General features: G+C 32.9%; 1 protein-coding gene across 1 annotated transcript; it reads left to right on the forward strand.

Annotated features, from left to right (window-relative positions):
• Positions 1 to 602: 602 nt before the first annotated feature.
• On the forward strand, positions 603 to 21,743 carry LOC143222790 (G1/S-specific cyclin-D3-like). Its single transcript, XM_076449775.1, has 5 exons — positions 603 to 981; positions 6,024 to 6,239; positions 9,671 to 9,827; positions 18,694 to 18,839; positions 19,736 to 21,743. Exons 1-5 carry the CDS (start codon positions 769 to 771, stop codon positions 19,949 to 19,951), a joined length of 948 nt encoding a protein of 315 aa, XP_076305890.1. The 5' UTR covers positions 603 to 768; the 3' UTR covers positions 19,952 to 21,743.
• The last annotated feature ends 811 nt before the right edge of the window (positions 21,744 to 22,554 follow it).

Below are 22,554 nucleotides of genomic sequence, written 5' to 3' on the forward strand. Positions count from 1 at the left end.
CCAGTTGACAAAAAATGATTTTATTGCATAAGTTTACACACACATTAAACAAATTAACAAGAAATAATTTAATTTCATGTTTTACACATTAAACCAGTTAACAAGAAATAATTTAATTTCATGTTTTACACATTAAACCAGTTAACAAGAAATAATTTAATTTCATGTTTTACACATTAAACCAGTTAACAAGAAATAGTTTAATTTCGTGAGATGATAAAAGAAGAAATAATTTAAAAGTATTTTTAGTGATAACATTTTGAAAAAATGGGTTTTTTATTAGGATCTATTGCGATACGTTATAACATTATTCTTTTTTATCTAAAAATGTATTTCATACACATTTAAATATTTACAAATCAATATTATTCCATCATATTATTATTTATTTATATTTATACAAAGTGTTACCTATCTAACAACCTAATACATGTCATATTTTGAGGCTGCATCTCGTGGTACAGCACAGACGCTTTCACAAGTGGCTAACTTTCAACCAATAGTATGGAAGTAACAAAGAGCCAGCTGTTTCAACTTACCCAATAAGCACTGGCTTTGGTGTGATTGTCGTGGCTTTGTACTCACAGCACGTATAAACTATACGAACGCTTCAACTCCTGTCAAAAGTTTACGCTGGATTCATAGAAGAATTAAGCCCATAAAATCTACTTTCAAACCAAACTATACCCATACTGAACTAAACATCGTTCCTGTTACATCAACTGTATATTTTACCAAGACTTGAATTTAAAAATTTATACTGTCAGTATGGACGAACTAGGCCTATTATGCCCGGAAAATACACCATCAGAACACTCGCCTCGTGCAATCTATGATCCCAACCTCTTACATAACCAGAGAGTTTTAGAATTATTACTGACCATGGAAGACCACTATACAGTTTCTTGTGCTTATTGGAAGTATGCCCAAACTGAGGTCCAACCCTTCATGAGGAAGGTAGTGACAACGTGGATGCTCGAGGTGAGGTCATACTGTGTTTTTTCTTCAAATAATATATTAAAAAATGGATAATGTTATACAGTTTATTTGTTGTTTTTGCGGATGAAATGACATAATTCAGGTCGTAAAATATTTTTAATTGAATTGACTACGGTCAAGTCAAATGATGTTGAGCAGTCCATTAGGACATACAAGTTAAGCCACAACAATTCACATCCGGCCCGGCATGGCCAAGCGTGTTAAGGCGTTCGACTTGTAATCCGAGGGTCGCGAGTTCGAATCCTGGTTGCACCAATCATGATCGCCCTTTCAGCCGTGGGGGCGTTATAATTTTACAGTCAATCCTACTACTCGTTGGTAAAAGAGTAGCCCAAGAGTTGGCGGTGGGTGGTGATGACTAGCTGCCTTCCCTCTAGTCTTACACTGGTAAATTAGGGACGGCTAGCGCAGATAGCCCTCGAGTAGCTTTCCGCGAAATTCAAAACAAACAAACAGTTTACATCCAGTACGAAATACTGATATCGGAATAAATAAGGGTAGAAAGTTAGGATATCATGTTCGTTGTGTTAGTAAAAGTGTATTTTAACTTGTTCGGATAAAGGACTCTACAGAACCGTGTGTAAAGGAGATTAATAAAAAAAAACATTTATTTGACTCGGACGAGTTTCAGATCTTAACTGTAACCTGTCTGTAGTGTAGCTTTATTACAATCGCGATAAAGAAGTTTAACAGTTGTTTCCAAGTTTATCTGGGTCTCAACAAAATGTCTGAATTTGGTTATCAAAGTCCAAAAAAAGTTTCCTTCCATTAAATATGATTTACCTTTCTGGTAAGAGATGATAGTAATTTCATGAATTTATACTAAGGACCAAGACGGAAATTATGAATTGTACTTTTATTCTTTAGTGAAATCGAAAAGTGGGAACTGTTTATGAGTCATATCTGAATGAAAATGAATTGCAGTGTTCTGCATGTAAATGTAATAGATCATTTACATAACAGAAAAAAATAAGTTAGCGACACGTACATATGTAGTTGAAAGATCGATATGCTTTGGTTTCTTTCTAATATTTAAAATTTCAGCTGCTACTCTAAGTGTTCCAAACTGTTCTAAAATTCACTTTTAAGTATATTTATTTATCCTTGCGTATAAATATTTGTATAGTCTTGTAGAATAGTTTTGTTACAATATCGGACAGTCACTGATATTTTGTACTGTCCTAAAATTCTACGAAATGACACAGTTTATCATTCTTTCAAGCGTTTTTTAAAATGTCATATGATATTAAGAGAAAACGAAATATGTAGGTTCAAAGTATCGACGTCTGGTCTTTGTACACAAGTGAAAAAATCCACAATACATACTGTAACGAAAGCTATAATCACAATACTTATTTTGAACAGTAACCTATTATCGCTTTATTATTGTATTCTTATCTCTCTTATTTCACTAAATCTGTATTCCAGTTGTTGTATTTACAACAGAAACAACTTACATATGAAACGTTTATCCCTTCACTTTCAAAGAACAGTATACAGATTTCTTATAAATAATGTTAAAACCATGACAACTGTTCCTGGCGTATACCTGGGATAAAGGACATTTTGAGCTTCAAAATCGCAGGTATTTATTTTGAGCAAATCATAACTGATAGAAATTGCTAAAGTATTTCATTGTCCCCTGTGAGACAGCGTTACTTTTACGCTACCATTTAAGATCCGATTACACGCGATAAACACAACAGTTAACCCAATGCGGCTTTTCTCCGAAACAAAATCAATAAACAAATTGAACATTAATTAGTTTTAGTTTACTGAGTTACATGTCGTCACCTAGAGGTTGTGTAGTCAGAATGGTTGTTAGGACCTTTTTCACTCATTTGTTACCAGTTAGTTGTCTTATTAATCCAGATTAGTGTATTCTTTATAGCATAGGGAAATTAAGAAAAAAGAAAGATAAACCGTTACTGGGTAAAAAATATCTAGTGATTGTGTATATTGGGGATATTTTGAAACAATGGTGAGAATAACCTCTTAACATATCAAAATTTGCAAATTATATATAGCAAGTCTGTTTGCATTTATTCATATAATTTAATAAAATGAACATGCGTAGAAATGAATGTATAAATTACCATTGTGCTTGAATCGGGGTCCCTACCTGTAGAAAAGATGGTCCAGTTATTAATTGTGCCAGAAATAAAAAGCCAAGCTGTTATTTTACGCCATGTGGAGTTTAATTATAAACTGTTAAAAATTCATATTCGCATGTAAAAGAAGATAAAAGTTTGAATTTGTGTTTGTGGCACACATACGTGAAGTTTACGTGGACTGCATGTAGGTTAGCAACAGGTACTGAACCGTTCAGTCTGAGAAACAGCTGCGATATTCATCACTCTTCGTACAACGTGCGTTGCAGATAGTTTTCACAACCACGAAACGATTTTATCAACACTTACACGGACGATTTGAAAAACCAAAATTATTGAAAAATACAATTTTTAATGTACTTACAAATTTCATTAATGCCCGTCATCCATTCTTACACTAGACTTGCTTTTCCACTAAGTAAAGCTGTGTGTTGAAACAACTTTAGAAGTCGCATTATACATGAAATTGTTTGTTTGTTTGTTTTGAATTTCGCGCAAAGCTACACGAGGGCTATCTGTGCTAGCCGTCCCTAATTTAGCAGTGTAAGAGTAGAGGAAAGGCAGCTAGTCATCACCACCCACCGCCAACTCTTGGGCTACTCTTTTACCAACGAATAGTGGGATTGACCGTAACATTACAATGCCCCCGCAGCTTAAAGGACAAGCATGTTTGTTGCGACCGGGATTAGAACCCGCAACCATCTGGATTACGATTCGAACGCCTTAACACACTTGACCATGCTGGGCTTTATACATAAGAAGGATTGCAACTGTAATAGAGTACTGTTTAAAATTTATTCTTCATGTATATGTTTTCTATCATCTGGTATACAAAGAGCACGGAAAGTATAATATTGGATATTAACCATGATTATGATTTAATAACAATCTTTTCAAGTTTTTATAAACTTATATATTTGAATTGAGAAAAAAAAAAGAAGTGTGTTCCATCTTTGATGTTTGAAGTGCTTTATCATTTTATTTTTAATACTTAGTTGTACGGATATAAATATTTGATTTTAAATAAATTTTAAATATGCGGTATGAAAGTATTGCATAGGGGCTTAGTATAAATACACGTTATGGAACGAGTGTGTTGAGTCTATTTGCGTCACACAAAATATATAATAAAATAGTAATCACTTTTAGTTTCAATACATGATATGGAATAAAGTGTGCTAGCTTTACATGTGTCACATAAAACGTATATTCAATATAATGTTTTTTTCTTATTAGAGTATTTTAATTATCTCATTATTTAAGCCATACTCTAGATTCTACAAGTTTGGTGTATAAACGTAGAGAAAACTTTATTTCTATAGACCACTTAGTAATTTCTGTTTTAAAATTACGAATTTATTTTGTTTTATAATTTCCCACGAAGGTATTCAAGGACTGTCTGCGCTAGCCGTCCCTAATTTTCAACTTAAAGACTACAAGAAAAGTACCCACTGCCAACTATTGAGCTAATCGAATACTTGAATTTAACTGTCATTCTTATAACTCCTCTAAGTGCGACACACGAACCATTACGACATGCCCGATCCATTAACTTAGATAATATTTTGTAAAAAATAATGCATCGCTGACCATCTGGCAAATATTATCGGAAAGTTATTTTGAAATAACAAATAGTAACAAATAGTTCATAACAAATAGTAAGCCGGGCGTGGACCAGTGGTTAGCGTGTCGTATCACTCTTCACTTTCATCCGTCGAGAAGTTATAAAAAGACAGTTCATCCCATTTTTCACTTTTTAAAATATATATGTATATATAAATTACTTTTGACGGTAGGCACTGACGGCTAGTTGCCATCTCTCTGATTAGTACTCAAATTTAGAAAGGCTCTACATGAGCCCTTGGGGTTTCAGATCTAACCACTTAGCCCACTTGCGTATAAGGTGCCGTTCAGATTGAAAATTGTATTTCTAGATTTAAAACAACAACTGACAGAGTATTTGGATGATACCATATTCTTTGTTCTCGCCATAAATTTGCTTTAGCCTGAATAACTCAACTGTATTTTAATGAAAATTCTTAGTTCAAAATAGACTATCATTCAAATAAAATTTTATATTTTCAAGTTATATTAATATCCAATATGAATATTTACTGTTTATACACCTCAAACAAGCTTGCATAATAATGCACATGGTTAAATTTCGTAATCAAAAGTGACAAAGTTTTTTTGACTATCAAAGTTTTTAATTGTGCCCACATACCAACTTGACTGGTTACACATTTAAAGTGATATTCCGTTACGATCTCCAATTATTCTTTTATATTTACGTTAGGAGAAACTTTATACAAGCTCACATGTAAATTGAGTAAATACGTTTAGAGTGCACTTTTCGATATTCCACAGGAACTGATAAAAGAATGAAGACTTTTCATAGTAACTGAATAGCAATACATTTGCTTTTGAACTTCGTATAAAGCTATACGAGGGCTATCTATGCTAGCCGTCCCTAATTTAGCAGTTTAAGACTAGAGGGGAGGCAGCTAGTCATCACCACCCACCGCCAACAGTTGAGCTGCTCTTTTACCAACGAATAGTGGAATTGATCGCAACAATTTAACGCTACCAAGGGTGAAAGAGCGAGCATGTTTTGTGTGACGGGGATTCGAATCTGCAACCCTCAGATTACGAGTCCAGCGCCCTAAACACCTGGCCATAGCGGACTCTTTCAGACCTTTCTGAGTATGTAGTACTTCTGAATATTGTATGTGTATGTTTCCGACCCTCAGCAAACAGTTCACATAGGTTTTGTGTTACTAACTTTTGAAAATAATTATAGCAGAGGTTGGGTCAGTAGTTTTCAAATACCAGCTTTTAACTGAAAATAAAGTAATTTTGAAATAATATATATATATTATGAATTGTTTCAGTAATAAATACTAATGGTTTCAGGTCTGTGAAGAACAGAACTGCGAAGAAACCGTTTTTCCTGTTGCCGTTAATTACATGGACAGATTCCTAGCTAAGACAAATATTATGAAGTCACAGTTGCAACTGTTAGGAGCAGTGTGTCTTTTGTTAGCATCCAAGTTCCGACAGTGTCGACACCTAACAGCTGATATTTTAGTTTATTATACAGATTACTCCGTCACAAAAGAAGAAATTTTGGTATGTCTTTTTATTTTTGTTAAATTTTTAATATAATGTATGTATCATTCAAAACAATCTTCGTTTTAGGATACTCCTTAGTTTCTGTGAGTGAAACACACACACACACACATATATATATATATACACATACACAAATGTATGTATATCACACATACAGATATGTATGTAATATTCACACACACAAATATATATATATCATATACGCGAACATACGTATGTGTATATCACACACATATGTATGTCACCCACACATAGATATATATATCATATGCAAGTTCAGAAATGTGTGTACACCACAAGCATGCTTATGTATGTCATATACACGTAAACAGATATATCTATGTCTTACATATACATGCACAGAGATATAAATAATTGAAAGTTAACTCTTTATATATGTATTTTGTTGTTATTGTTCTCTTTGTTTGATAATTTTAATGCAAACACACATATCATTCGACCATCTGACCTGAATATACATATTCCTAACTTAGAGGGGAAGCAGTTAGTCAAACACAAGAAGTGATAGATTAGAAGGTAAAAAGGTAGTAAAACATAAAAGTGATAGGTTAGAAAGGAAACAGTTAGTCAATCACAAGAAGCGATAGATTAAGAGAGGAAGCAGTTAGCCAACCACAAGAAGTGATAAATTAGAGGGAAAGCAGTGAGTCAAACATAAGAAGTGATAACTTAGAGAGGAAGCAGTGAGTCAACCACATGAAGTGATAACTTAGAGAGGAAGCAGTTAGTCAACCACAAGAAGTGATAAATTAGAGGGGAAGCAGTGAGTCAAACATAAGAAGTGATAACTTAGAGAGGAAGCAGTGAGTCAACCACATGAAGTGATAACTTAGAGAGGAAGCAGTTAGCCAACCACAAGAAGTGATAAATTAGAGGGAAAGCAGTGAGTCAAACATAAGAAGTGATAACTTAGAGAGGAAGCAGTGAGTCAAACATAAGAAGTGATAACTTAGAGAGGAAGCAGTGAGTCAACCACATGAAGTGATAAATTAGAGGGGAAGCAGTGAATCAAACATAAGAAGTGACAACTTAAAGAGGAAGCAGCTATCTGACCACAAGAAGTGATAGATTAGAGAGGAAGCATCCAGTCAATCATAAGAAGTGATAGATTAGAAGGAAAGCAGTTAGTCAACCACAACCATTGTTAACTCTAGTACCAATATTTGACTGTCTTTCTTATAGTGCACCCAAACCTTCAACATACAAGTCAGTTTTTCCAGTAACGGGACGCTAACATAAATCTTTTGATTCACAATTTGTGCGCACTGAACCTATGACCAATAAAAATCATCATAACATTGTCAGACTTCCGAATAAGCATCTCTTGCAAAACAAAACAAATAAAAGAAACAGTTATCGTATGTTAACATTATAATATAAATAATTACATATAATAATAATGTCATTGCTAAATTTTCTCGATTGATGTTGGGAGTTTCATGTTTTCGTTTTTTTTTTTTTTTACATTTTATTAGTAAGATGGAATTTGTCTTCTACTCTGTCAACATGGTTAACTGACTAAACCATACTTTTATGTTTTAACATTTTAAAAAGTTTGTTATTCTATGACAAAAGTTTCATTTAAAAATAAGCAGAAAATTCCAAAAACAAAGTCAAAGGTCAGATTCATTCTCAGAGTTGTGAGAAAAGCCTAGCATTATCTTAGAGTCGTTTTTTCTTTGCCACCATTACGAGAAAGATATGATTTTATAGAATACATATTACACACAAAAAAAATGCTGTTGAACAAACAAGCAGAACTGCATAAGCTAAATAGGATGTTTATGAATTATTTTTATACAGTAATAAGTATGTCTCTTCTAATAACACGTTCATTGAATTAAGCAACACACCTTAAAGTATTATACAACCCATATGCTTTTAACATGCCATCTGTATCAATTTCTATATTCATTTTTAATATCCCACCACCTGTGTATAATAAAACAATAATACCGAGAGAACTAGATTTTCTGGAAGCGTTAGATAAATCTATACAACGTGACATTTAGATAAAAAAAAAAGAAAAACAATGTCTAGATGGTGAAAAAGATTAGAGCAATGTTTTTAATGGGTCGATAATCATCTTATGATATATATAATACATACAAATGCAAGCATGTGTTTAAATACGTGTGTATTTGTGTACTTTGGATTGTTTTCATTTGTCCCCCTTTTTTTCTTAAAAAAACGTTATACAATAATCTGGAGTTATTAAGTTCGAAAGTGGCCTCAAAGTAGGTACCCGAGCTGTAAATCCAAGGGTTTATGGTAGGCCTCTCTTTCCTACAATAACATGTTTTGGGATCGTAAATACGATATAAGATTGACAATCAGAAAGTAGCCTAGGAGGCAGCAGTTGGTGCTGTTGATTATTTACCTTTTTTTATCTTTGAAATTGTGAACGGCTACCACTAAAATATAAAAAAAGCGTATAGTAACGTGTATGTGTGTGTATACTATTCACCAATACTAAATATATTTTGGCAGAATATGTTCTTGTTTCTTTGTATGATTCGTGTTTTTTTTTTCAAAAGGTATTGGACTGGCTTAGTTATTAAACTTTAAAAGAAAGATGAATAAATGTTCTTGAAATTATAACATTACATTTTAACTATTTTAACCCAAAGGTGAGGACCATGGAAAAACGTATCTTTCTAAAGAAAGAATAACAATAGCAAATTAGATTTATCAGAAGCCCCGAATTATGATGAAACCTTACATTTTACTGACAAACTAATGGCCCGGCATGGCCAAGCGCGTAAGGCGCGCAACTCGTAATCCGAGTCAAAACATGCTCGCCCTCCCAGCCGTGGGGGCGTTAAATTGTGACAGTCAATCCCACTATTCGTTGGTAAAAGAGTAGCCCAAGAGTTGGCGGTGGGTAGTGATGACTAGCTGCCTTCCCTCTAGTCTTACACTGCTAAATTAGGGACGGCTACCACAGATAGCCCTCGAGTAGCTTTGTGCAAAATTCCAAAACAAACAAACAAAAAAAAAACTAATAATATGAAAGACGAAATTGCTCTAGAAAGGTATAATTTCTACTTACTATAGAAACAATAAAGGAATTTGTTACTTATTAGGAGTTTATTCAGTTAGATTTTAACTTGAATTTATCTTATTAAGGATACATTGTAACAGAAAGGTCACAGGTTTGTTCATAATTTAAAGTTTGTTTTTATGAGTAAAGTGTAAAAACGATGAGTAATTGAACTTACTTGTCATGATTATTTACTTCTATGTTTAAAATTTGAAGCCAAAGGGCAGTTAATAAACATTATGTCAAAACATCTAGTTTATAGAAGGCCATTATTGTTTTTTCCTACCTGTTATGTAATTATCAGATATAATAATCAATTCGAACAAGTTTTGTTTTTCATATAACAAACAAAAATTCCCTACAGGCCTGGGAACTTCTCGTGCTTGGGAGACTTAAATGGGACTTAGCGTCAGTGGTGGCAAACGATTTTATTGATCATCTGTTGTGGCGACTGTCGGTGAAAGAGGACCGTTCTACTGTGCGGCGTCACGCCACCACTTTTATTTCCTTGTGCTCAACAGGTAAGGTCGCTAGTTCGCGGTAATGTTAAAATTAGTGTTTACATAAGAAGTAATCAGTTCTGTGTTATTAGAATAAAACTGAGACAACATATCAACATTGTCTCCCTAACCTCAAGGAAACACGAACAGGCTATTTATAAATGACTTTTTTTTTTTTTTGTACTAGAGGAAAGTCGATTGAGTTGTTTCTTTTATTATTGTTTTTAGTTACAGTGTAATCATTTTACAGACAACGTCAATATTACGTTGTTCAATACTACATTAAGTTGCTGATGTGGAGGTTACTTTTAAGACAATTTTTACTAGTACTCCTCAATCATCATACTGAATACTGCGCTCATGATTTATCAGCATTTCTTTTAATCTTATCATGATAAAGTGTTGTTGAACCTCTACCATTCAGTTAATATATTTTTGGTTATCTGTGTATTTTAATAAGATTTATTTGTGTTATATTTTTATCTTAGATTATCACTATATTTGCTTTATATACTTTTTCCATTTTTCATTGAAAAATATATGGCTTTTTCAGGTATGTTTTTGTCAAATTACATAATTGGTGTGTGTGTGTGCATACATATGTATACACTATACTTATTCTCATATTCCTTACACATGCATGCAGAAATTTACATTTCAGTAAATATCAGTATTTGTCTCACTATGAATGAAATGTAACTAGTGTATTTTGCACAGCAAAAATTGCTGATGTTTGTCTCTGTCACAAAATGTGACAAAAGATATTATAAATAATAAATTACTGTTTTCCCTTTGCTAGGATGACTATGTGTATACGATAATTCTGAGATTAACATATATCGATGTAATCAATATAAACTGCTTTCTTGCAAGTATTTTTTGCTCACATTATAATTACTTACTTTGGTCTTTATACAACTTCGTATTCTTAGCTTAATTTATATAAGCAATAAACAGTGCGGATAAGGCAAAACGAAGTTTATAGGTCTAAGGAGCACACTGGGCTTATCAGTGCTGCTAGATCACATCGTTATACACCTTATCGTAACTCAGGTGTTAGTATTACAGTTTCCTATCGCCATAGAAAGAAATCAACTGACCTTCTCAGAAGAAACTTATCGCCTTCACCCTCAACTGTTCGTTGTTTAACGGCTCAAGCCGATCTATTTATTAAGTGTCGCGTGCCGAAACCTCTCACAAATTCGTGCTGTCTTTAGTATAAACAGCTTGTGCTGTCTAGATTCCAAGGTGCTACGGTATCTTTTGGGCATCACGTGGTACAAGAAGGAGCCACGCGCACTTGAATAAGGGAGGGGGATACAGTGGGAGAAAACTGCACGAGGAGATACAGAGTGCGTGATAGCTAGTGAGAGGACTGCCAGATGTCATTGTACGTTTGTTTACTCACAAGTATATACTGTTGTTAGTTCCAGGCAAGATCAAAGTTTATTCGTCTAAACCCCAGGTGTTCTTAAGTCCTCTTAGAAAGTTGGTCGTATGAAGGGCCTATTTATATTGTTCTTTCACTCATTTGCTTTAGTCATATGACACTTTAGTAGTGTTCGAGCATATCATTGAACTACCTTGAAGACACAATGTACATTCCTATACATGTCTTTTTTTTTAGTTTAAGTTAGAGGAAATAAATCAAAGTATCAAATGTTTATATTTAAGGTTACCTATTTTACTGATGAATACTCGTTGCGATAGTAATCCAGCTCAGTCTCGAACAGTGGGTATACATGCTTGGTCAAGCGACTAATAGTGAGAAGCTACTACATGAGGGACTGTGACTGAACAACACCTCCAAGTCAAAATCTCGCCTTCCCACTGCAGTGAGAATGCAACAACAAACTTGACTAGCTCAGTCGATAGAGCATAAGACTCTTAATATCAGGGTCGTGGGTGCGAGTCCCATGTTGGGCGATGCTAGAGTTTTAGGGAGAAGAGAAACAACAATTTAAGAACACTCCTAGTTATCTCTGAAGCCCCTTAGGGGCTTGTTGGACTTTAAAATCAGAACACATGCTACGTTATTTGTTGTTGGAATTTTGCTTTTAAAATAGGGTCGAACTCATAAAGATAGTGTAAAAACTTTTGTTAATAAATGAGTGCTTGATCTATTTCATATCATATCATCCATGAAAATAATACCAGCTTTAATATTTATATTTTGCAGTGGCTACTAATTTTTATTCAATTCAGGATTTATCTAAATAAAGTCATTCTAAATACTTTATTTGCGAACTACATATTTAGAAGAATATTACCCACCTGCCTCTACGATTTTGTCAAAATTTACGTCATTGATGACGCTAGCCTGAAGGTACGCTTTCCCCTGACAGTGAATGACACAACTTATATCCCTGAGATTCTAGGACAATGCAGAGATGTCTAATGTTTTTTCACCTGGCGTGAAGTTGCGTTTCTGTATATAATCAGATAACTTCACCTGCGCTGATGAGATCCGTTACACAGACTACTGAGAGAAGACTTTAATTAACGGAAACGGCTAAAGTCTTAATGTTCACGTACTAGTCCTCATCTCTCAAGGTTGGAAACGACCCACGCTATCCTTGATGTGATTGTTACGTTTTTCATCTTCCACTTATTTGTCAATAATAGCAATAAAAACGTTTAAAAACACCTTTTGACTGAAGCACTTTAAATATATGTCACAGTAGTTTATATAAGTTCATTGGTAAAATATTTTTGATAATACATTTATGTTAATTAAATATGGCAGCAAAACCAAATATTTAGCTTCAGTCTGATAAGAAGAGCAACATTTAAAACTGCTTTGTTAACGTTTGAGCCAAGTAAATCAAATATTCTTAACTTTATTAGTATTTTATTATAGAGCTTGATTTGATTTGTTAGCTTAATATAGGGACTAACCTAAATCCTCTAAGCTGACAGAACTTCAGAGATATTATTGGATCAATGACCGAAATATCGTTAACAACGAGGATATCCAACTCATAAAACAGCGCATGTAAGGAAAGAATGTTTGGTTAGCTATACTTATTACATTAGTCATACAGATAAGTAGTTCTCACACTGAAGTGAATGTTGTTCAGTAGATTAACTTAAAACTTCGTAAAATCTATAAGGATATAAATATAATGCGAATATAGACCAAAATGTTAAGCTGCATTTATGAAAGTCTGTTGACAAAAGTTCCTTTACAGACTCGTTTAATCTCTTCGTATCTATCCTATAATTCGGAATATTAATTTGGTACAAATAAATTTGATCAAAGTGGCGCTACGATCAGAAAATTTCTGAAGGTTAAGGAGTTTGCTTTACAATTCCATTAAGTATTTTCTAATATGCATGAGAGAGAAAAAAAAATGCATATCTATATTAGTGCATCATTGTACTCACTGTAGAACAACTGTAGCTGGGAAGAAGTCTTGTAAACGGGTATCAGAAGAGGTTTTATTAAACATATTCATAAACTGGAAAGCCATATTCTAGATAATGCTACAGCATCAATTTGTACTTTATATGTTTGCTGATTTGTTAAACTGAGGTTTGAAATTATTTTCAAGACCATTAAATACACACCTAAATAACTAGATTAACTAATGATCAAGACCATTAAATACACACCTAGATAACTAGATTAACTAATGATTACGTGAATAAAATATAGTGAAAGTTAGTATAGTTCATGGTTTTATACAGAATACAGTGACTATGCCAGCAAAATACAGTTTATATCTTATAACAACGATTGTACTATTTTCGTACGTCTGCTGTGATCATTGACAATGTATGTTTTATTAAGAGACTGGCTCGTGCCGACAGATGCTGCAGTGGTAGTAGGAGGGTCAAAATCCGTTTGCAGCTGTATATCGGTATTGTTGGATCATCTACTAGTTAAACTAACAAATGGTTTCCTAGGCAACGGGCGCGTGGCTCATGAAGAGGTCCAGTGTCACTCGGCCTGTGGCCATTGTTCGCACGAGGGACAGAACTTCACTGGAGCGTGGAGCATTGTTACCCCTGGTGGCAGATGGTATTAGTTAATCTGAGCCCCCGTAAGCAGGCCCGGCTATATGTTCCAGCTGGCTGTTAGTCAAACTGGAGTTCAGGCATCTTTCTTGTTTAGCCATTCACGTATTTGATAGTGTAACAACGTTTAGTAATTTTGGGATAGTTTCGGTGAGGTGTAACAGCTGTCCATGTAACTACTATTCTTTTTGGGGACACGTGGACAAAAAATGAAATATTTCAAACGATATTTTAACTTTGGATATTGGAACTGAAGCGTAGGCCTTTAAATGATACTCATTTAAGTCGTCCAATTATATTCAGTATAAGATATTAAAAACTCGGGCTCACCTAATGAAAATGGCATATACTGCACGGAAACCTCTTGTAATGTATATTTCTATGATTTAAAAAAAAAAAATCTAGTTTAAGGTACCGATGCAACAGTTATATGTTTTTGTAAACTTTTATAATTTTTTTTAATGCCAGGCCCATAACTCAAATTAAGATCTCCTCCTCACCCCAGTAGCACAGTGGCATATCTGTGGACCTACAAAGACAGGAACTGAGTTTCAAAACTCGTGGTGAGCAGAGCACATGTTGTCCATTGTGTAGGTTTGCGCTTTATTACGATCAAACAAACAATCCAATCAAAATAATGTATTCGGTGGAGCTGCATGTACAAGGGTAAACATATCCGTGAAAGAAACAGGATTATTTATGTATTTAATACATAATTGATAGACCGTTATTGATAGTTGAAATCATCTTTTAAAATAATTTGAAACAATTTTGAATTTTCTTCTGAAAAGGCATTATTTAACTTTTATCTCTCTCTTTCATTGAATTGTACCAGATAAAAATCCAGAAATTTAAATACAATCCTTGTTCTTGTAGAAACGACGTATTCAATACAAATATTAAAGGATTTGTTATTATTTCAGGCGCATTACGTCTGTCTTCTCTAATAAATGCTTGAATCATTAGAAAAAGAGCGTAAAATGTATTTTTGAAAATGATATACAGAAACGTTACGAAGAGAATAAACTCGATTTTCTACCAGATATGTAATTACATGCTTTGTTTTGATATAAAAAAACAAGTTTAAAGACAAAATGCACATGGTATTCAATACCTGTTTCAAATATTTGGGAGATCCTGATGAGACACCGGCTGGTCATAATCACGGTGAATTGCTCATTTATTATGCTGCGTAATGGTTTTTACTTCAAAAATCCAGACAAACGGAGAGGAAATAATAATAAAATAAAAAAAAAGAACAAAATGCAGGTTACCTTTTCAAACAAGAATTCAAAGCAGTGTTACAATTTTGTGTAACATTGGGACACACCTTTTTAAATCCCCAACTGTGCAGGATTACGTGAGACCAGTGCTTGCTATACTTCCTGTCTTATGGTAAGATCCCCAGTGAAGGTAAAAAACGTAGGAAGACCTTAGAGCCAGTAAGAAAAGAGGGACAATTTAAAGGGAAAGGGGGTTGTACCGGAAGACATTTAGGAAGCTTATATGAATTTGTGAATGTATGTCATGATGGAAAAATATACCCATTGTCGTCTTCTCTTCAGGAAGTACAGAGCCACAATAGTGGTATTTCCTCTAACTTTGTTTCTAACAATCTTGCATCCCTTATAAACAGGAGAGTCCTCATCCCCAAAGCTTGCGTAGACCGATCGCAATGATTTCTCATCATTGTAAATGTTTATGTAATTCCACGTTTTCATTTTACCAGAAACAGTATAAAAGGCAGAATAAAAAATAGTATATTTAAAAACTGCAAATTGTAGGGCTAGGTAAAATAATGTTTATTTAAGCATTCATGCTCGTTTATTTTTTGTAACCGGCTTACACATATATAATTGTACTTCACTGTTTCCATGGTTTAATAATTACACTTCCATCCTTTATTTGAAGAAAGTCATCTTCAACTTTCTAGAAAATCAGCCACACGATAACTCGTATACAGTTTAGTCACAGTAACCACCATTACAAACAAGAACAGACGAGTAAGAAAAAATTACTTTAAAACAATAAAATCGTTATGCAAAACGATGGTATTTTAATATACATAACTTTTCCTATAAGATGTTGTCATATCAACAGCTTGAAATACACTTAATATTTTGTCAGTTATTCGTGCAAAATGTTTTTAACAATTTTGGAAATAACACATTTAAGTTTTGACTATTCCTAAGTGTATAGCGTTTCCTATAAGATGCTAGTAATTAGGTGTCTGCCCCCTAACTACTGATGCTGCTGGCATATCTGAAGGTGACACTTTACTCCTGAAACATGATGATACGTGTTAGTTTGTATAGAACTTGGAGCTCATCAGTTATTCATATCATATTGAGTCTTGAGCTTTGTGAATATATCACCTTCATTAAAACCTAATGATCAAGGTATTTATTCTATGAATTTAATTACATTTTTAATTCGAGTGGGTTTTTCGTCATCATGAAAGTATTTATTATTAAATGTTATTAAATTCAAATCATGCAGTATGTATAATGGGGGTGAGCATCCAATCACGTCTTTTATTACGTTGAATATGTGTGTATCAAGTTTTGTTATAAGGTCACCTTCACCAGTTGTTTATTGATAAGTGTGCAGGCTTGCTATCCTAAAAATCGGATTTCAATATCCGTGGTTGGCAGAACCCTGATAGCTTATTATGTACGCCTCACAACAACCAAACCAAGTGTTATTATAATTATTCTTTGTGAAAAAAACGTAGAGAATATGCCACGTAGTATGAGATTATATCACAATACGAGTTTGTTGTTTTATTCTACAGGTGCTTCATATAAAGATTTGACTTCGTTTTTATAATTCTAAATTTAATTATTCACGTGCTGAAAATATTATGGATTCTGATATAATATAATTGAAAATAGGAATCCAAATTAATTTTAAATTGAGCCTAAGAAAATCGAGTAGAAACGTATTTTATTTCTTGAACAGAAGTGTCGTGTGCAAGTGTAGTGTCTAAGCAGTTGACTGCATTGTAGTGCCGAAAAAAAGGTTAACAGTGTGATAACTTCAAACTGAACACTTCTCTTAAGTGTTTTGTTATAAGGTCTGTCTGTCTGTAATTTGTATCGGAGTTTAGGTCTTATAGATCTAGGAGGGTCAGCTGCATTTGACCTCTTCAAACTGTACTTTGTCTGGTTGAATTTCGCTCATAGGTATTGAGAGCAATCTGCGTTAACTGTTTCTAATTTAAATGTGACAGTTTAGCGAACATCAACTACTGCAAACTCTTAGGTCGTTCTTTTAAGAATAAAATGTGGGATTCAGAGGGATTATAATGTGAAAGCATAAGGATGAGAATTCATCAGTAGTCTGTTATGAATATTGTTAGATTTATTTTGTAGCATCTTTTGTACATTTATTTGTTATTTTTTTCCTCTAAAGAATTTTGACTGACTTACGTATGATCTCATGGCTAACAAGGGAAACCTCTTTTCATTATCAATCTCTCTAAGGATTTTTTCTCTCTCTTTTCAGCAAATAAGTTCAGAGTTACTTTTTAAAAAAATCCATACGGGAAAAATGTTTAAATGTTAGTAAATGATATTATCGTATTGGAAATGGAAAATTAACCGAATCTTTGAATTTCAAAATTATATAATACCCGAGTGTGCCAAAAGAACCAGCTATGCTTTATAAAAACGACTATTCAAACCATTTGAAATTTATAAACCAGGGTAATTCGTACCCCCAGTGGCACAGAGGCATGTCTACGAACTTGCATCGTTAAGAAACGGGGTTTCGATACCCGTGTTGGGCAGACAAATAGTCCTTTGTGTAGCTTTGTGCTGAACTATAAACAAATATAATGCTTTCAGATAACAGCACTGATCCACTTCACATCTGTGTGTAAATCAGCTTTCGGTGAAACATCACATACGTTCAGCATTTCATTTGAAACGATAGTTGGCAAGAAGCCAAGTTCTTTTAAGAGATTTAAAAATGGCTTCCTCCATGCATAGTCACGTGAGTTTTTGTCCGAAAGACCGACCCGATAGGGGCAGGTGTGTTTTTTTTTTTAACAGTGGCAGCAGAACCGTGGCCTGGAACTATTTTCCGAGTCTGTATAACTTTAAAACCGTCTGGCTGTCCATGGTTATTCTGTTTACGACGAATGTAAGCTGACGCATTCAAAGATATCCATTTAAACACTTTCAACTTCCTTTATGGATCACCAATCCACCATATGTTGTTCAGGATGATTCAACGTTGATTTTTGTAACGATTTTGTAGTCAAATCCTTCATTATGTTGTTATCATTAAATAAAATATTCATACAATAATAGAAAACAAGGTTATTCAACACATAGTTTAAAAACTTACAATTTTCAAAACAAGATAACACCTAGACAATAACTGGAATCGTTTGTAATTAACAATAAGACATGCTTTTGAGCATCTTTAAATATAGAAAAATGTTACATACATTTTATCATCGTTTATTACAAGTACAAACATGTTTAATAATTGTTATAATTAAAACGTATTATTATTACTGTTCGCTACAAGTTATAATTATTTATTACAAGTAAAAAACAAGTGTCATCATTTGATGCTACAAATAAAGCATGTTACCATTCTTTGCTGCAAACAAAAAACATGAAGTTTTAAATAGCTTCTGCAGGTGAAATATCACTATGAACACATTCGTTGCAAAGATAACAACATTTAGTGGTGATTTGAAAATAATATAATAAGTTATTCTATTTCATTATATTTTAACTATTTGTTATACAAATATTAATCTATTTATACCTCATGAGCGGCAACAGCATATAAAAACAAGTTTAGTTTAATAAACTACATAAATATTTGTATTTTATTTCTTATTTTTCAGAACTCAAATTTACTCCTTACTCTCCGTCTTTGATTGCCACTGCCAGTGTTGCTGCCGCGGCAAATGGGCTACACTGGATTAAAAAACAATGGAGTACTCTAGATGAGTTGTTACGCATGCTTCAACAAATAACAGGCATCGAAGCTGTAAGTGTATATCAAATATATACTGTATATTGATGTTGTAATATTTATGTTACTTGTTTTAATGATGACGTGAAAGTATTGGCTACGGATTTATATTATCATCGATATTAAATAGCTATTATGCAAACTTATGGTATGCTAACGCGTTCAGTTTAAGAAAATAACTAAAATTAGTCTCCCGATACGATTAAATACAACAATTGATGCAGCTCATTTTGTACTTGTCGTACACATTGGGGAATAATTTACTTCCGTGAAAACATTAACTTTATGATTGAATTATCTTCCTAATACATATTAATACTGATATATTAAGTCATAATTTTATGATTTACAATTTGAAATAAGGTTATTGTTCAATGCTAAAAGCCCACGGTAGGTCAGCAGTACGTCTAAGGGATTATAACTCGAAAAAGTAGCTAGAGAACTAATAGCCCATTGTATAGTTGTGTATTGTTTGTTTTTGAACTTTGCACAAAGCTACTCGAGGGCTATCTGCGTTAGCCGTCCCTACTTTAGCAATGCAAAACTGGAGGGAAGGCAGCTAGTCATCACCACCCACCGCAAACTCTTGGGCTACTCTTTTACCAACGAATAATGGTATTAACTGTCACATTATAACGCCCCTACGGCTGAAAGGGCGAGCATGTTTGGCGCAACGGGGATGCGAACACGCGATCCTCAGATTACAAGTTGCACGCCTTAACACACTTGGCCATGCCGGCCCTGTATAGTTATGTACTTAACAAGAAACAAATAATGCTAAAACTAAGAGAATAGTCGTGTTTCATTCAATTTGAAATATATTTTATATGTTTTGTTAACTTTATTCTTTTGCATTACTATTTGACTGTTGTTTGAATTGTAGATTTATTATTTTTTATTCCTTATTTTAGAAAACAATTTGGTGCTGTGTGGAACAAATAGAAGAAATTGTCGAATCAAACAGAAACACGTCTCAAACAACATTGACTAAATCTAATATAACACCACCTAGCGGTAACAAAGCTAGCTCATCTTCAAACTCTTTATCAAGTTCACAACCAGAAACTCCAACTGACGTGCAAGATGTTCTTTTTTGGAAAAAAAAAGAACAGCTTGCACATGTGTAAATAAAATGTACGTGTTGTTTTCAATAATTTAGATCGTTAATAATAATTCATCGTTAATAACAAGAGAAAAGAAGTTTCGAAATACTTTGATACTTCTAAAATTTTGGCAAAGAAAGCACATTAAATTATTTATAGTTAAGTATATTGCAAATATAGTCAGCCTAACTTATCTTTATTAAGTATTTGTAAAAATATATATTTCATCTAGTCCAGTCATGTCGTCAAACTACTTTATTGTCGTGTGTTCGGCCATCAATACATCAACCTTTCATTAGAATGACCAAATCACAAAATAAGTGAACGTTTTTAGACTATTGATTCTAAATTTTGTTAAAGGTTGTTGAAGTAAAATCAGCTTCACTTTGTTTACATTCCCTTGTTAAAGAATGAGATCTGTGTTTAACCCAGTGTGTAAGTAAATTTAGACGTTCGTGTTATTATTCTATCATTTAATTTATTGTAATTTTCTTTGCATTACTCAGTATCATTAACGTATTGTTGTTGTTTTGCACGTTATCGTTTAAAGCATGTCGTAATTAATTAAGTCAAGTAATAATCATACCAAAGGTCGCTAGTGTTAAGAATCGTTTTTGTTTTAGACTGTTTTACCGTTTGAGGCATTACCTCAGAGTGGAAGTGCCGAACTTGTCAGGAGTGTTTGTATTTGTACAGTTTTATGACTGCTTTATTGACAGTGGAATGAAAAGCTCAATTTATTTAGCCAACTTTTGTGAAGGATCTCTTTATTGCTTTGAAAGCAATACAATATTCCAGTTTAAGTCATACTGATTATTATTAATTGTACTTTACGTAGTAAACTATTGCTATGCTCTATTACGTATATATGTAACATAAATCACCAAACAGTCCAGTGACGTTAGTTTCAAACAGAAAAAAAAATAATAAAATGTATCTAAAACTTAACATTTACAGTTCTAAGATGGAAACGAAAATACAAATATTCCTCAAATTTTAAAATTATTTTATTCTACCGTTTTAATACTGTTTAGTTTACTTCAATGAAAGGAGAAAACCAAATGAATACTCCTTCATGTTTTAACTTTTCGTTAGTTTAAAACAAGTGCAAAGAGCACCTACAGTTCCTGTATTGTGCCAGTTTATGTATTTTTATAACTTTTGTGTTTTAAACAATAAACAGCATTGTGTATTTTGAGTATTTTCAAGGCCTCCTGACGCTTTCCTGAGTGGGAGACCCTGCCTGATCTAGCAAAAATATCTAATATAAATTTATTATGATGATGATAATCCAAATATTTTGAAAAAATAATTTTATGTATGTGAATGGTCGTGTTGATTAAAATATTTAAATACATGTTAAATGAAATCATGAAAAAGAAATAATTTACGTTTGAAGAAAATGTACCAATTTTGTTGTTTGTTTTTCTGGTCACTTCTGATACGTTTGTACTTAATGATAAGCAACGTGGTCACTTTCTTTATGTTTGCGATTAAATTAAGTTACAATTAGAACATTTAAATTTAAGTCTATTAGAATATTCCACCCTTTATGATGATTTTTCTAGGCTTAAAGTAATTTATGTCTGAGAAGATACTTTAAATTTATCTTTTTGATATTTTTACTAAAAAGCTTAAAAGGGCATTTCTATAAAGTATTAATTTTGGCCAGTTTTTGTTGTGTACATAATTATTTTAATATATTTTATATTTATTCATGAATTACAACTTACATTACTTTGACACAAATGTTTTTAAAAATAGTTAAAAATTGCAGAACAAATCAAGTTATCTTTCTTGGAATATAAAAAGTTATTTTGTCCATAACTTGGCATCTTCTAACTTTCTTTTTAACAGAATCTTATATTAAATTGATTGCTATGATTTGAGTTGAAATTGTATTTTACTGTTTTGAAGAAGATGTTATTATAAACCGTCTTCTATTAAAACAATCTTAATCTTACCACTAAAAGTATTTTATAATAAAAAATCGAATGCGTAATTTATTGATAGGATTATATGGTTTATTACAAGTTGTTAGAAACTGGTGCTTTCTTGCTAATGTGTAAAGTGATGAAAACCTCACGTGGGTTTATTAAGACAATAATTTTCAACGTTAAGAATCATTTTGTGTTTATAAACAGGACTTGTAAATATGTAAATATCTCTTATTTTGTCCATGTAAACACAGTTTCATGCTTTTTTTACTTTTGTAAGCACAAAGAGATAGTGAATATTATGTATTATAAAATGTAAAAGTTTGTGGTCACCGATACAAAATAAATAACTGCACTGTTTCTGTTGTGTTAATAACTGGTTTTGGTTTCAAACATAAATCTTGAAAAAAATTCAGACCACAGGCATAACAACAATACAAAAATATTTTAACACATACATGTATATATCATATGTACTTCATTTAAACGCGTTTTCTTAATATTAAACAGCAACTTAGGATCGGGATGAGTGGATTAATAAGTTGCTTAGGTTTTTTGTGTTGGTTAATCCCTACCAACAAGAACGCGAAAATTGCAGATTATACTAGTTTTCTACCTGAATTGGTTTTGTTATAAAATCGTTACAATTACTGTAAATTACATGGCTTGTTTGTTTGTTTTGGATTTTCG

The sequence above is a fragment of the Tachypleus tridentatus genome, chromosome 8 (genome assembly GCF_004210375.1).
Source record: "Tachypleus tridentatus isolate NWPU-2018 chromosome 8, ASM421037v1, whole genome shotgun sequence".
Lineage (NCBI taxonomy): Eukaryota > Metazoa > Arthropoda > Merostomata > Xiphosura > Limulidae > Tachypleus > Tachypleus tridentatus.

Coding starts and splice junctions, on each gene's coding strand:
- LOC143222790 (XM_076449775.1), top strand. CDS start 769: ATGGACGAACTAGGCCTATTATGCCCGGAAAATACACCATCAGAACAC. Junction 9,828..18,693: donor TATTTCCTTGTGCTCAACAG/GTAAGGTCGCTA, acceptor CTTATTTTTCAG/AACTCAAATTTACTCCTTAC. Junction 18,840..19,735: donor AAATAACAGGCATCGAAGCT/GTAAGTGTATAT, acceptor TCCTTATTTTAG/AAAACAATTTGGTGCTGTGT.